Source organism: Oreochromis niloticus, linkage group LG7 (genome assembly GCF_001858045.2).
Source record: "Oreochromis niloticus isolate F11D_XX linkage group LG7, O_niloticus_UMD_NMBU, whole genome shotgun sequence".
NCBI classification, from domain to species: Eukaryota; Metazoa; Chordata; class Actinopteri; order Cichliformes; family Cichlidae; genus Oreochromis; species Oreochromis niloticus.
The window spans coordinates 49135612-49150607 of NC_031972.2; the positions used below are offsets into that span (position 1 = coordinate 49135612).

At 40.4% G+C, this 14996-nt stretch overlaps 1 protein-coding gene across 3 annotated transcripts in view; it reads left to right on the plus strand.

Moving 5' to 3' along the window:
- The window catches only part of LOC100699197 (1-phosphatidylinositol 4,5-bisphosphate phosphodiesterase zeta-1), a 21102-nt gene continuing 6106 nt past the window's right edge, over nt 1-14996 (plus strand). The window contains exons 1-10 of one of the 3 annotated variants that reach the window (XM_013270591.3): nt 1-296; nt 2071-2179; nt 2333-2528; nt 4219-4420; nt 7225-7369; nt 7625-7777; nt 9457-9660; nt 9869-10025; nt 11068-11184; nt 13899-14071. In XM_013270591.3, coding sequence (XP_013126045.1) covers nt 2339-2528; nt 4219-4420; nt 7225-7369; nt 7625-7777; nt 9457-9660; nt 9869-10025; nt 11068-11184; nt 13899-14071 — 1341 coding nt within the window. In that variant the 5' untranslated portion in view covers nt 1-296; nt 2071-2179; nt 2333-2338. The remainder of the gene's footprint in view (nt 297-2070; nt 2180-2332; nt 2529-4218; nt 4421-7224; nt 7370-7624; nt 7778-9456; nt 9661-9868; nt 10026-11067; nt 11185-13898; nt 14072-14996) is intronic. The other 2 variants (XM_013270590.3, XM_005450903.4) reach the window with 2 other exon arrangements.

A 14996-nucleotide genomic window follows, 5' to 3' on the forward strand; every position in this document is an offset into this window, starting at 1 on the left:
AGGTGCCAAGTGTCTTTCTTATATTGTTTATGGTACCAGCAAGTCCGCCCTCGATGCCTGGCACTGTGCGAGCTAGAAAGACATAGGGTGTATAATCCTCCTGTTGTAAGCTGTGTGTATTTATGTGTTTTTTCCGCACTTGACCTCATAACGACAACGTCTTGTCACTATGGCAACAACTTTGTGTACTACCCCAGAAACCCGCTGAAACCCGAGATTATTTATTAATTTATTTTTACCCCGATATTGTTCCAAATACCTATACTACAGAGACTCCAAGAGCTTCCATATCCGAGGTAGGCTTTTATTTATGACATCGAGTTTTCAGGAAACAGCTGTCTGAAACATTTCAGCCTCAAATCGATACAGCATCTAAGCTAGCTAATTCTCCCCCAGCTCTTTTCTAGATAGTGCAGCAAGTCTGTGTGAGAATATATATATATATATATATATATATATATGCGTATCTTATGTAAGACTGCCAACTTTTCCTGGACAGTTATTAATCAAAGGGATCTGTTGATAAAGTTAACGTAACTGCATGAAACGTTAATGACGGAGATAGCAGTACTGGTGCCGTCGTGCTGCTCTCGTTGTGGTGACAGATGCAGTGGGGTACCAAGCCCACTGCAGGGCTGAGGCGTATGTCTGAAATGTGAAGGGCTGCAGAAGAGAGAGAGATGAAAGCCGTGGAGGGAAAGAGACACACAAAGTCAGAGAAAGTCACAGACACTTTTGTCTCACTGACTGAAGGGAATGACAGGGAGAGGAGAGGGACCAAAATGAGAAAGTTACACAGAGATGTACCCTTAGTATTTGATGGAAGAGATACAGACAGGAGATGGGGGCGATGGGGGGGAGGCATGGAGGATGAGAGGATGGGAGAACTTTGTCTAGAGCAAACACCGTGGCTTCTCTTTTATTCTCTCTCATGCTGAGTTTGAAAAAAAAAAAAAGTGGTATTTTAACAGTGAGCTGAGGTAAATGCTGAGATGCATCTCAGGCTTGACATTTCTACTCACTACTTCCTGTATATTTTTAGAGAGCAAGCAATGCATTGTGTCTCTGAAACGGGGAGGTAAAATATCTAAAAGGTGACATGAAAAATATTCTAAGCTGTTAAGTCTTAAATGGGCCTAAATCTACACTTTCTTCCTTCAACACTATCATTATGGACATTAAGTGTTGCTGAAAGTCATGAGCATTCCTAAGTTTCATGCGTACTATTTGATTTGCAATTTTTTCAATTCCAAAGAAATGATCAGTCTCTAATTTTTATGGTAGTTCCGTTTTAATGGAGAGAGATCAACCAAAAACACATCACATAAAAGTTATGAATTGATTTGCATGTCACTGAGTTAAAAAAAAGTATTTGATCCCCCAAGCAATACATGACTTAGTACTTGGTGGAGAAATCACTGTTGGTAAGTACAGCAGTAAGTTGTTTCTTGTAGGTGGTTGCCAGGTTTACACACATCTCAGGAGGTATTTTGGCCTACTAGTCTTTACAGAAGTTAGACCACTCCATGAACTGCTGGAAAACCCATCCATGACTCATATTCAGTGTTCTGGCTGAGGAAAGGAGGCTCTCATCCAACATTTTACAGTACTCCCATCCATTGGCCCCTCAGTGCGGTGAAGTTGTCATGAACCAATAGAAGAAAAACAGCCCCAAAGCATAATATTTCCACCACCATGCTGTGGAGATGGTGTTCTTTGGGTCATTCGCAGCATTTCAGTTCCTCCAAAAATTGCAGGTTGAGTTTATTTTGGTGTCATCTGACCACCGCACTTTCTCCCAAGCATTCTCTGAATCATTTAGGTGTTCACTGGCAAAGTTAAGACCAGGATGCTGAAAGACCCTTCTTGAGCAGTAAAACATTTGCCGGCAGTGCAAGATTTCAAGCCATTACAGTGTAGTGTGTTACCAATGGTGTTCTTGTTGACCTTGGTCCCAATTGCTTTCAAATCATTAACACACTCCTCTTGGGTAATTTTGGGCTGATCCACCACCTTTCACCACATTCTCATCATGTTGATGATCTTGTAGCTCATTCCAGCCTTTTGCAGGTCTAAAATCTTGTCCCTAACATCTCTTGACATCCCCCTCGTCTTACCCACGCTGGTGGAGAGGTTCAAACAGAAGAAACTGATTGCGTGGACAGGCTTTAGACACATAGTGAGTTGAGATCAGAATGATCTGTAATCAGCTGATTGATTATAATCTGTGTTTTACATGGGCAAACAGCCAATCTGTAGGAGCTGGAATTAAGAATAAATAGAGCAATAAGAGTAACAATAAGAGATTGCAAGGCTGTATAATTGTGCACAGGGATAGATGAAGAAAAGCAAGCCCCCCTCCTCCAGGAGAGCTGAAATCCATCAACTCTACCAAGTCTATGCCGCAGGACTGGAAACTTTGAGTGCCCGTGCACTGCTGATGTTCCTCCACAAGGAGCAGAAGGAACTCACAGCAAATGAAGAAAAAGCAGAGAGTTTGATCGATAGATTTGAGATCAACGAGACAGGTGAGTAAAGGGAGAAATGTGGACAATGTCTTTTGGCTTGCTGCTCATCATCATGGGAAAAAATACTCTATTCTTTGGTGTTTTCAAATTGCAAATTTAGTTGTAAGAGAATTTAAAGGCTGTAATGCCTGGCTGGCAAAATGAAAGAAGGAAAGAAAAACAAATGGAAGAGTAAGGCACATCAGCCTCAGGCTAATGGACCTGGCTAATGGATGTTGTCCCGTGTACTGTGGACTAATTCACACCAACACAAACAGCAAAACAGAGAAGATAAAAGACTTACAAATAGTCTGTGCCATTAATACACAGAAGACAGGGCTGTCCAAATTAATCAAATTTTAATTTCAGTTAGAATTTTGTCTTCCACTAACTATCAGAACAAGAGCTCTAGAAACATGTACTTTTAGTTTACTAAAGTTGAGTTCATTTCAGTTTTTTAAAATGATTTTGATGTTAAGTCTTCTGAATTATTATTAAAGTTCAAGTAAATCAAGTTTCCAGACCTCCATTGTAATTGTACAAGCACAACAAAATTGCAAACATGCCAGCTGTGGTGTGAAACATTAAAAACAGTAAATAGGTTTTAAAAGTCTTTCCACTTTATTTCAAAGATATATTTCTGCTCTTTTTAAAAGTGTAATAAACCCACTGTTTTGCCCAAGTTTGAGAGTAATTGAACTAAATAAGCTTGTCCAATGATTTTCATACAGATTTGTGCCATAATGAAGGAGCCCTAACAGAAGACCTCACTTTCTGCCATTCTTTGCATAAACAAATGTGCTCATGTTTTTCTTTTTCTGCACTTGCATGATAACCGTAACACACATTTCTCTCAACAAACTCAGTTATTCATAGAGCAATTGCAATTTTTAAAAAAACATATTAAATCATACCATAGTTGGTGATTTTATTCAGAATAAATCAAAAAATCATCCAAACTGCTGAAAGTAAAAGCAGGTACAGTTGGTATGAACCATCAGCAGCGTAGTCAGTAAAATCAACCGTTTTCACAGCAGACAGTTTGTCAGAGCAGGGAGAGCTCTGATGGTGGTGAAAGATATTTTATTAATGAAGTTAGACATGGCACTGTATCAGCTTACACAATACCAGGAACCCACAGCTAGTTCACCCAAATGAAATGCAGTCTTTTTTTTTTTCTTTTTTAATTTAATGTCAGATTTCTTTCCATTAAGTTCATCGTTTGAGCTGACTGTTCAGCTGAATGAGTTTTATTCCCACCTCAGACTAAAGATAATTACAGTACACTCGTGACATCACAATTCATTACCAGCAGAAACTTCACAGAGGCTACATCATGGCTCTGGAGACGCTCCACTGGTCAGTCCTCTGCTGTAATCTAATTTCAAATTTCTAAACAGCTATTTGATGGACTGTCATGAAATTTCACCCAGCTACTTGTGGCTGTAGGAGGATGACTTATAATGACTTTAGTGATCCCCTAACTGTATTATCTAGCATGATCATCAAACAGGTTTATGACCAAATATCTATAACACACCAGTCGTAACTCTACCAGAGATGTTATAAGAAGGACTTTTGTTTTACTATTAAAGTAACATGGTATAGATAGAAATTAAATGCAGTTATCTGGCTTGATTGTAGATGCTGTTCTTCTTTTTTTTAATCCTTAAAGATGAAATTTAAGTCTTCTCAATTCCTCCTCTTCCAGCCAGAGAAAACAGCTCAATGACCTTTGAAGGGTTCCTCAGGTACATGGAGTCCAAAGAGTGCTGTGTGTTCAACCAGGCCCACACGTCAGTGTACCAGGACATGGACCAGCCTCTTACCAGTTATTTCATCTCCACATCACACAACACCTACCTGACCGGAGATCAGCTAGTAGGGCAAAGCAGCCTGGATGCCTATGTTAGGTAGGGAAGCAATGTTTACATACAGTGTTCCTCTTTACTTAGCAGCATTTTAAAAAGCCACGCCCAATGCCAGAGGGAGTACTGTGAATATGTTTTAAGGCACTGACGTTAAAGTGAGAATGCTTTGAATAGATTATATCATAAATAGGTTTTAGTGGATAAGTCGACTGTAGAGCTATACCAAGCACAGCAAATGGGCAAAACCCCCCAAAATCTAATCAATATTTGGTGTATCCAACCTTTGCTTTTAAGTTTCAGTGCCCTCTGTCTCTTCATATAATCCAAGACTGACTCTATGAAATGGAGATCAAGGTTCTGTGGGGGATATATCAACGGTTCTTGGACTCTTTGTTCTTCTTGCCTCTGAAGATAGTTTTTTTTTATGATTCATGCTGTATTTTCTGCCTGTAGATAAAAGATGGATGTAGTCAATATGACCTTACCCATCGGTTTCTTAATTCTGACTCATCTTTTTGGCCTTCACCATGTTGTTTTTTGTTTGTTTTTTTGGGGGGGGCAGAAGTGAGCTACTTTAAATGAGAAGAATAGAGTTCTAAGTTATCAGCTTCCAAGCTTGGTTAGCAAACTGTATTCATAAACTGCATGGCTTCATTGCACAGACACACATTCTTTGACAAGTTGAACCACATACTAAGCACTACAGATTTTCCTTCCCACTGTCAACAAGTACTTGCTCATAGGAGGTCTTCTGATTGTCTGGTGTTTTTTCTCATTTATTTTAGCGTTTTAACCTTACAATATAAAGTACCTTGAGGTGCCTGGTGTTGCATTGCACAGAATCGACTTGTTGTTGTATATGTGGCTTTTCAAACATGTGTTGCCAACAGGGAAGTTGCAGAGTGCCCTCTTGTAGACAAATGATCTAACGTCATAACCCAAAATATAGTTGAAGGGTGTTTTGCTCTTCTCTTTTTTACTTCTTAAATTGTCACTTTTCGGTGCTATAATTGCCTTTAGTGACAGGAAATAGCAAAGGTCATATAATACATAATCTATAGATCGTAAAATCTTTGCAAAAATTATGCCAATACTGGTGAAAGCCTACTTGCAAATTAGCAAATTTAACCGGTAAAATATTATGACAAATAAAAACAATCTTTAAAAAAAAAGCAAAAATAGTAGAACACAAAAACTGGCTGAAATGAAGCTCTAAATGCCCTACAACACAACATCAGTTTCCCTCTCCAGGCCTACACGTTTGTCATTTGGATACTCTTTTGCGCTCTGGTTTCATTGACCCAGTCCTGTGCTGAGGCAGACAGTGAAATTGCTGTGGTGCCTTTATGGGACAATGGAGGTGATTACAAAAGAGGCTGATGGAAGCAGAAGTGCTGTATTTATGGTTCCAGTGAAAGTGCTGAGTTCCCTGGCTGGCTGGTAGAGCGAACCCTTCAACCCAGCGGCCCGAGAGCTCTGGTTTACTTAGATAATGATGCAATGATCTTGAGAGGAAAGCAAACTGGCAGGAACAGTAAGCTGCTTTATAGAAATCCCACTAGCTCACAGGTGGGAGAGGGATGAAAATAACATGAAGCGAATGTATACGAGTTACGAGGAATGCATCAGAAATACTAAAATATGCACCCTGGTACTTGTTAAAATGAAGATTGCTTAACTGTGGCTGTGTATGTATCACATTAACTCTCACTTCAAAAACTGTGATATGAGATAATTGTGTTAGGTAAATTGTAAAAAAAAATGTTGAGAACTGCACACTTTGGTCCCCTTTTTCCAGAAAAAACTGACACTAGTTTTATTTCAAAGCATCAAAGCTAAAAAGATGAGTAAGCCTTCTTTGGAACTCAGCATTACAATAGAAGCTGAAGAAAAGAGTTAGCCTGGCTCTCTCAGAAGTTCAAAAATGCTTCCGAAGGCACTTGTAAAGATTTGTTTAAAAAAGTGTATTTTCACCCAAAATCACTAATGTACAATCTGTCAGTGGTTGTAGTCAGCTAGCAATCTGTGTCAGTGACTGAGACTTTTTTATAAGCGTGTGAATTGCCTATGATTGACTTTTTGCACTGCTGATTTCACCCTGCCAGAAAACCCATATTTATGCAATCTTGTTTGTGTCTTTGTTTAAAGTTTTAGCTGGGCATGTTGTAACTAACTCAGAGCACTACAGTGCAGGTTACCTGATACCGAAGGTGAGCACAGGTGCTTGTGAGGGCATGATGACATCACACCTGGAAAGACTACTTTACTGTCTGCTGTAACTCTACCAAAGAAAGCAAAAGACTGACAGTGTGATGCTATGAACTTTGCCTGCAATAACAGAGCCTCATTTAACACTTATGTGACAGTTTATAACTACAAAGAAAAGCACCTGAAAGCAGACACAGACTGCAGCTGTTTTGCATGCGCCAGGCTCCATTTAAAACACAAATAACTCCTAAACAAGCACTGATTGAAAATGTCTGGAGAAAAAGGCGGATATAACTGTGTGTCAGTGTTGCATGAAAAATATATTATAAGCAAAGTGATTATTTGCCCCAACCTCTTTGTGAAAGTGATCTAACTTTTTTTCCTCCACTGAGAGAAAGCAATCTTGTATAAGATACAGTCTGTACAGACATATAGATATAATACCTATTATTATTTTCACATAAAGAAAAACACAGGAATGTAAATGTAAAGCACCATCGCAGGAAAGTAGTAAAGTTTGTTCCTCAAACTTGACTTATAGTTTGTCACATAGTGCTTTTTTTTCATTTAGCATGGCCTTGCTGCAGCTCAGTCTGCATGTTTCTCTGTATGCATGTGTGTGCTTCTGTCTGGAACAGTGCTCTGAGGAAAGGCTGTCGCTGCCTGGAGATTGACTGCTGGGATGGGCCAGACATGGAGCCCGTAGTTTACCATGGCCACACCCTCACCAGCAAGATACTTTTTAAGGATGTCATCACCACTGTGGGGCAGCACGCCTTTGAGGTAACAGCATGTAGTTTGTTACATGATTACTGCTTCTGGCGTAGCAGCCAGCTCACTCACTCTTGCCTCTGCGGGCGCCGAGAGACCCTACCGAGCAGCATTTGCTCTCATTAATAACCTCTCTTGCCTTCAAACTGCCTTTGATTTAGCATTTCAGGCCATTCTCTGTGATGTACGACCATACAGAGAGTCAAGTTGCTGGAAATGGGGTCTAAATGTACTTTTTTTCTTTCTGGTTTGGATTTTTATTGACAGGTGTCTGCTTATCCAGTGATTCTCTCTTTGGAAAACCATTGCTCCCGGGAGCAGCAGGAGGTCATGGCCCAGTATCTTATCTGTATCCTGGGGGAAAACCTGCTGATAGCTCCCTTGGATCACCCGACTGCTGGAGACCTCCCAAGTCCAAATGTAAGACTCAGAAGAAGTGAGAATTAGGCTGTGTGAGGAGCAAAAAAAAGAAAGAAAAGGAGATGAATCTGTGTTTAACAGTAGAACAGCTGTTGCAAGCGGAAGAATGATGGTGTTTGCACCTATAAATCCTCATTGTCTGCCATAGCAAAACAAAACAAGAACAAAGTGAGACCTTTTCATCGTCACAGAGGGCCTCATTAGTCTCCCTTCCTAGGCTTTCCAGGCTCCCTGTCCTCCGCGAGCATGCGGGGTAAATGGACATCTGCATTTGCAAGCCTCTTTAATCTCAGAGAGTCACAAATCTAACGTAACGTAGTAGACCCTGATAAGTGTCCATCACTTTGAGACTGTTGAGGCACTCGAGCCGACTTCTCCTTTGAAAGCATCTGTCACAGCTCATTATGAAGTGACCAGTATGAAAGACAATGAGACTGCAGTATACTGACTATGACGAGGAGGATAAAGGCTTTTTTCCCCCTTTTTTTCTCAGAGTGTGGATGAATGTGTGCAGTCTCATGAGAATCTCTTTGGTACTTCTGATTTCTGCTGCAAAAATGAGCTGTGCTCTATCCTTAGAGCACATATTCTCCATATCGTTTTTATCTTTATGACTTTGGAAGTAGCAGGCTTACGTAGGAGCCTCGGCTCTAACGGTTTCATCTTGACTATTAACCCCTGCGGCTGGGACACTCAGTCAGTTTTCATGTTTTAAAATTATGCAGCTTCACACACGCTCAAGTTACTATCTAATTATAAAAGTGGAACCAATCTGCGGTTTTCAGGATTCCCTCATTACTCCTACTAGTTACATCAAAAGGTTTTAAAGCTGTTTACACAACTTTTCTAAGCTGTGGAAAAGATGGTAAAGCCAGTTGTCTTGGCTCAATTTTTCAATTATCCAGAGTTATTGTGGGATTAGAAATAAGCTACAGTTAATTAACATGTTATTACGCTACTTTATTCTATTTTTACTGTCAGCGTGAGGCGAAACCCCCCTCAAGAACCAATTATTCTTTCCTAAAGTGCATCAACATAAGCAAAGCCTCAATTTTAGCTCTGCAGACTATATAATTTTGTGTACAAATGATGGAAATTTCAAGAAGTGAAAGGGCCAAGTGAAATTATGAAGCTTGTAATTTTTAGACCATATGGTCTCTTACAGGTTGTTAATGCTGGCATATCTGTAATTAGTTTGAATAATTTGCCTGTGCATACAGTATGCATTGACACTCACTTAACGTGGAGCTTCCTCCAGACCATGTTTCTTCTTCTTTTCTTTTTTTTTTGGCTTTTAGCATATTGCTGCTCATTGGAAAAGAGAGCCCTTTAAAGTACTAACAGATATGGAGTCCGGACGGTGAAATGCAGGAGCAGATGTTCGATTCAGTGATTCGATACACCTGCTGCTTCTCTTGCTTTTCTTCTTATCTGCTCTAACTGTGTGTATGTACTGTATGCCCCGCTGTGGATGTGACTCTTTGAAGAACAGCGTCTTTGTGGCAGACCATAGCGGTGGGAGTGGGGTGGTTTGTGCAACAAACGAAAAAATTTTGGTGTTTGTGCCCAAAGTTTGAAGATACAGAAACAGTTTGGCTGATGCAAATATGTGGCATGTTTTAAAAGTGCTGTGTGGATGTTAGTTCGCATTCATTCATGTGTGACTTGATCCTGTGGAGGATTGCCAGGACCTGAAGTATAAGATCCTCATCAAGAATAAAAAGCTCAAGCGTCAGATTAAGACAGAGGATGCTGCAGAGGGAGAGGAGAGTGCAAATGAGGGTGAGGAGGAGGAGGAGGAGGAGGAGCAGGATGAGGAGGAAGAGGATCATCAAACAAAAGCAAAGTTCTGGTCTCCCAGAAAGGCAGGGTCAAAGAAGAAAGTAAGTCAGGGTGTTTTTGTTTTTATTTTATTTTTTCCAGTCAGCTAAAAAAGAAAAAAGAAATTATCTACAAAAAAATAATGTTTGAAATGTAAAGGTAAAGGCATTTTGCATGAGGGCAAAAAGGCGTAGCTTTCAACCTGGAACTGTTACTGGAATTTCAATGGTGTTTTTTGTTTGTCTCTTCTGCCCTTAATGCATTGAGTAGAAGAAGAAGGTGGTGGTAGCTGAGGCTTTGTCTGACCTTGTTATATACACAAGGTCTGTCAAGTTCATCAGTTTCAGTCACTCCAGGGACAATCAAAACTGTTATGAGAACACATCCATGGAAGAGAAGAAGGCTCGCAAGCTACTCAAAGCTTCAGGTAGAGTCATTTATTGATTTGAAATCATTAAACAGGAGAAGAAGGATTTATAGATTAAAGTAATAAAGAATGTGTATTCGTAATTGTAAATGTTACAAAATATTATTCGGGTGATCCCAGCAGATTTCTCTTGATTTACCATCCCACTTTTGCAAAGTGCTCAGTGTGCATAATTGCATTTCTCATCCAGGAGTCTTCGGATGGAAAATGCAATTACAGTATACCGGCTATAAATTCCCAGAACAGCAAAGGCATATTGAACATGACATATACGTTAGAAGGAAGTAGTTTTTAAGGAATAAAGCATGAGAACAAAAACCCAGAAATGTGACTCGTACTTTCATTGCTGGGGAAGTGAAAAGAGCCCTCAGAGGTTCAAATCAGCAGATAATCAGTTAAAGTGTCAGCACGCCGCTGAGCCGCAGCATACTGGAGAAACAAAGTGATAGAGAGAAATGAAATCTGTTTCCTGCTGAGGAGGAATGACACTTTTCCACACATACAGCTACATTATGAGCTGGTTGACTCGGGTGTCAGCAACCATGAGCAGTCTCAGCAAATCTAGCTCAAAAGCTTGGTGGTTTCGACAATCTCTGCAGGAAAATCAAACAGCTACTGTGTTAAAGATAATGTATAGACTGAAGCTGTGTGCCATGCTTTTCAGTCCTCAGAAGGAGGATAATTATACATGGATCAAAATTTAATTTCTTGAGACATTATCTTCCTTTTTTTTTTTACATTAAACGATATAGCAATTCACTTTCTGCAATGTTTCACAATCACAATTCTTTATATTTGAATAAAAACAACACATTAAGATTGATAAAACAAAAGCTTGAGCTGTAGTGTAATGAATTTTAATCTTTCCAATGAGAAATAGTGGGATATGTCTATAATCTGCTCAGGACAAATCAAATCCCTACAGATAATGTGTCATGTGGTTCCATTAAACAAATCAACAGCTGTGAAGTCTTAATCGGTGGGCATTCTGATTAATGTGACCATTGTGATTGATGCATTCTTTGTCCCGTCTCTCTTTCAGGTTCGGATTTTGTTGAACACAACCAGAGGTTCCTCAGTAGGATTTATCCAACGGGCTTGAGGATGTCATCCTCAAACTATAACCCTGTGGAATTTTGGAATGCCGGTTCTCAGCTTGGTGAGTTGGAAGACTCACACGGAATACTCAGATACTCGCTCATTATGTACACAAAAGATATTTTAGTCAGACAGCTCCCGTTTGAAATGGCTGATTCATTACAGCAGCAAAGCAGAGTCAGAGTTTGACGTCTGAGCTCACAAATGCGTTACATACAGTAGAGATACTGGGCAGTGATGAGATAACATCCCCTGGAGCCTACAGGTGGATGCTACAGGCCAGAGGGGGAAGATGGGAGATCTTGCATAAAGTTTTTGTTTTGGTTTGTTATGTGGGAATTACTAAAGTGATTGTATATACTGTACACATGCACATTCCTATTTGTTTAGAGAATCTGAGATACATTTAGTTTAGAAAAATTTTCCAAGTGCATGCAGTGTTATCTATTATGCAGTTAAGAAGGCTGCCAGACTTATGGAAATATTTAGAATGCAGTTAATTAATTAGACCAATCTAATTACAGAAATGAATAGGGCATAAATAATAGATGGTTCCCAAACATTTTAATTTCAGAATAATTAAAGACACTAATTCAACAACTAGGTATTTATTGATATCTTAATGGGCAATAAAAAAAGATCACATATCAAGTAATAATTAGGAGTTAATGATTATTAATGAAATAACCACTGCTTTGCTCTCACTTATGTTTCTTTGAGCGAAACCCTAAAAATATCAATTTTAATGTGTAAAACAATTTTTTTCCCCCACTGTGTCAACAGGAAACAAAACGCCTTTGACACAAACAAACAAACTGCTTTTTTACTTTGGTCCACTATGAACTCTTGAGATGAAGAAAACTGCAGCCCAGAAGACCGACTGTCAAACTTTAAAGGGAACAACCTGGCCCAGTGTCCTGACAATTACCTGTGAAAAGAACATTTCATTCCAATCTACAGCCTGACTGCCTCATCTGTGTTTTCCCCCAGAGCAAGTCCTCTCCCGGCCGTTATCACATCTTTTTCAAATCGATTTGCACCCCACTAAATGCCCCCTTTCTTTAAATTACGGCTGGCTTTCGGTCAGAGCTCTTTTTTCCCCCTCCATATGACATACCTGTCCTCCCCGAGTAACTATGCATTAGTGCATGATTCATCCTTGAGGTAATCTCCGTAAACAGGTTCTTGGCAAAGGACGATATTTGCAACACTCTAAGCATTCTGGTTTTCGTTTGCAGTCTTTTTGCAGTGCAAACAGCATTGACCAATCGCATTGGAGAAAGCTTTGGTTGCATGCAGGGAAACAGGTTGTGAGGAGCGCAAAATGGGGATTGCATTTGTCAAAATGCAATTTCGACACCAACGGTTTTTGTCTGGTGACGACTCAGTTCTTTAAAATGTAAATGCATTTGTAAGCAATGACAACACATGTTTCGGGAACTTTGGCCCGGATTTTAGAGAACTATGCCCAAATGCCCCGGGACATTGTCCCCAGAGCCAAGTTGTTGGATTGCAAGTCATGCATTTCCAGATTTTGTTGCGGTCGCCTTGGTTTCCATTAGTTTCTTAGTCATTCTTAGAGTTGTTTTTTGCCACTGCCTTCTGCATTCCTTTGTCTCTGTCATCATTAGTGTCTTGTTGCTTGGTGGGGTTTTTTGCGTTCTTTCTGTTTCATATTTACATGGTTTTTTCTAATTACCTTGTTTTGGTTTTAATTCTTGTTCGTTGGTTATTACCTTCCCTATCCTCAAACACAGGGATTCACCTGTGTTTGATTGTGTCCATCTGTCTTGTTCCAACATGGGTCTCATTCCTAATCCGCCCTCTGTGTAAATATAGGCTTGTCTTTCCCTTTGTACTTGTTCCTTCTTCCTCATCTCTGTCCCCAGTGCGTGCCTGTTTGAAATTTCGTCACCTTTTGGACCCGGTTTTATCAGCTCTTCGATATAGCTCGCTCTTCGCGTTTCCTTTGAGCATGTACATCTGCATTCAGGCCTTAAGCTCTGGTTAAAAATGTAACAGATTGCCCATGAGGTTAAAGTCACAAGCCTTATCTGTCTGACACTGTCTTTGCCAGTGTTCCCGTCACTCTGTCTTAACACATACTCTTCATACATCTTCATCAGTCAGCCAGCCAGTCACTGACTCTGACATGTAGCCTCGCTGATCGCTGAGCCGTGCAGATGGTGATCAAAGCTGCAGGAGTCTGCGGAACAAAGCAGTAGCCTAGAAGGATCAATTGCTGTTAGACGAGCAGAACATCCACAGGGCTTCGGCAACACACGGGGAGAGCACAGAAAGAGAAGCTGAAGGCTGCAGAGCAACATGGGGGTTCACACTGAATTGTTTCTTTGCATTATTTATATACGTTATTCCACCCTCATCAATGATTTCTGTCCGGCCAGAGAGAGACATAATCTGGCACTCTATTCTGATGCCTGAAATCTGTAGTCACTGATGATGTGTGCAGTGCACATGCCAAAACATAACTGTGCACAGTAGAACAGCCCACTGCGCATTCAGTCATTGCACAGTTGGTAATTGTGAATGGCTCCCTGATGCAACGAAAGCCATTGTTGCAGAAACATTTCAAGTCATTGTATAATTTAACTCTCTCCTGCAGAATGAAAATGAGCTTTAGAAAACAGAAGGTTTGCAGGGATCATCTCACGCTGGTTGTTTTATTTAACAAGCTTTAGGCATTTGCAATTTTTGCTCCACTGTGTTGTGTCTCCTTGTTTCATTGTTCAGAGACTGTCCTGTGGTGTTTTGCAGTGGCACTCAATTTCCAGTCTCCGGGCTTGCCTATGGACCTTAATGATGGACTTTTCCAGGACAACGGGGGTTGTGGCTACGTCCTGAAGCCAGCGGTTCTCATGTCCACCCAGATGCGCTTTGATCCCAGCAGCAGCCAGCACAAGCGTAAATCAACATCCCTGCTGCTCAAGGTACAGCTATGGAGCACTAGACCCTGAATAATCCACTCATGGTGCATTTATGGATTAAGGTGTAACGTTACCGGACTGTCTGTGGGTATGTGTGCTTTACGTGCATGTATAAGTGTGGATATCCCTCACAATGTAGGGCACTGTGAAGCAGAGCTCATCTTATTCCTTGCACTTCTTGCCTGCAGTTAAATACTTTCCTGCCGGATGCTCTGAACCAACAATGATGTAAAACTCCCCAAGAGTGTCTGTTTAATTAGATTATCTCCTTTAGAAAATTAGGAAAAGAGAGACAGGAGTGATCTAATGCAATTAGACCTGGGGTCCAATTAATAAATCATCTCTCCTTCATTATTTTAAGCATCTTGGGGGACAGTAATAGCAGCACTTGTAATGTACAAAGCCACACAGCAAAAGTGAAAGAAGCTGTCGAAAAAGCACAGTCACAAATCTTTTTCTGAGCTCATAAGGAGAACTGTCACGATTTGATCTTATGAGAAGAGTTTTGAGAGATATCGAGGTTTTGTACTGCTGAAACAGCATGGGGAACAGTGTGGGATCACATGAAGTAAAGGCAGAGGAGGGAACATCATTATGCTGATCTCAGTTTCATGATCGATCGTAAGGGGTATAAAAATAAAAACATTCTTTAAAGCTTATATCAACTAAACTAAAAGCGCAAACAACAACGAAACAATCTAGTCACATAGGCTTGAGATGTCCATTCATTCCTATTAAACCTTTGTAGCACTAAACAAAAAGCCCCCTTTATCTGCAGAAACACCAGACTAGCACTAGTATACAATACCATCCGTCCATCCTCTTCCGCTTATCCAATTCAGGGTCGCAAAGGGACTGAAGCTTATCTCAGCTGCCTTAGGGCAAGAGGTAGGGCCCACACCCTGGACTGCTCGCCAGTCTGTTGGAG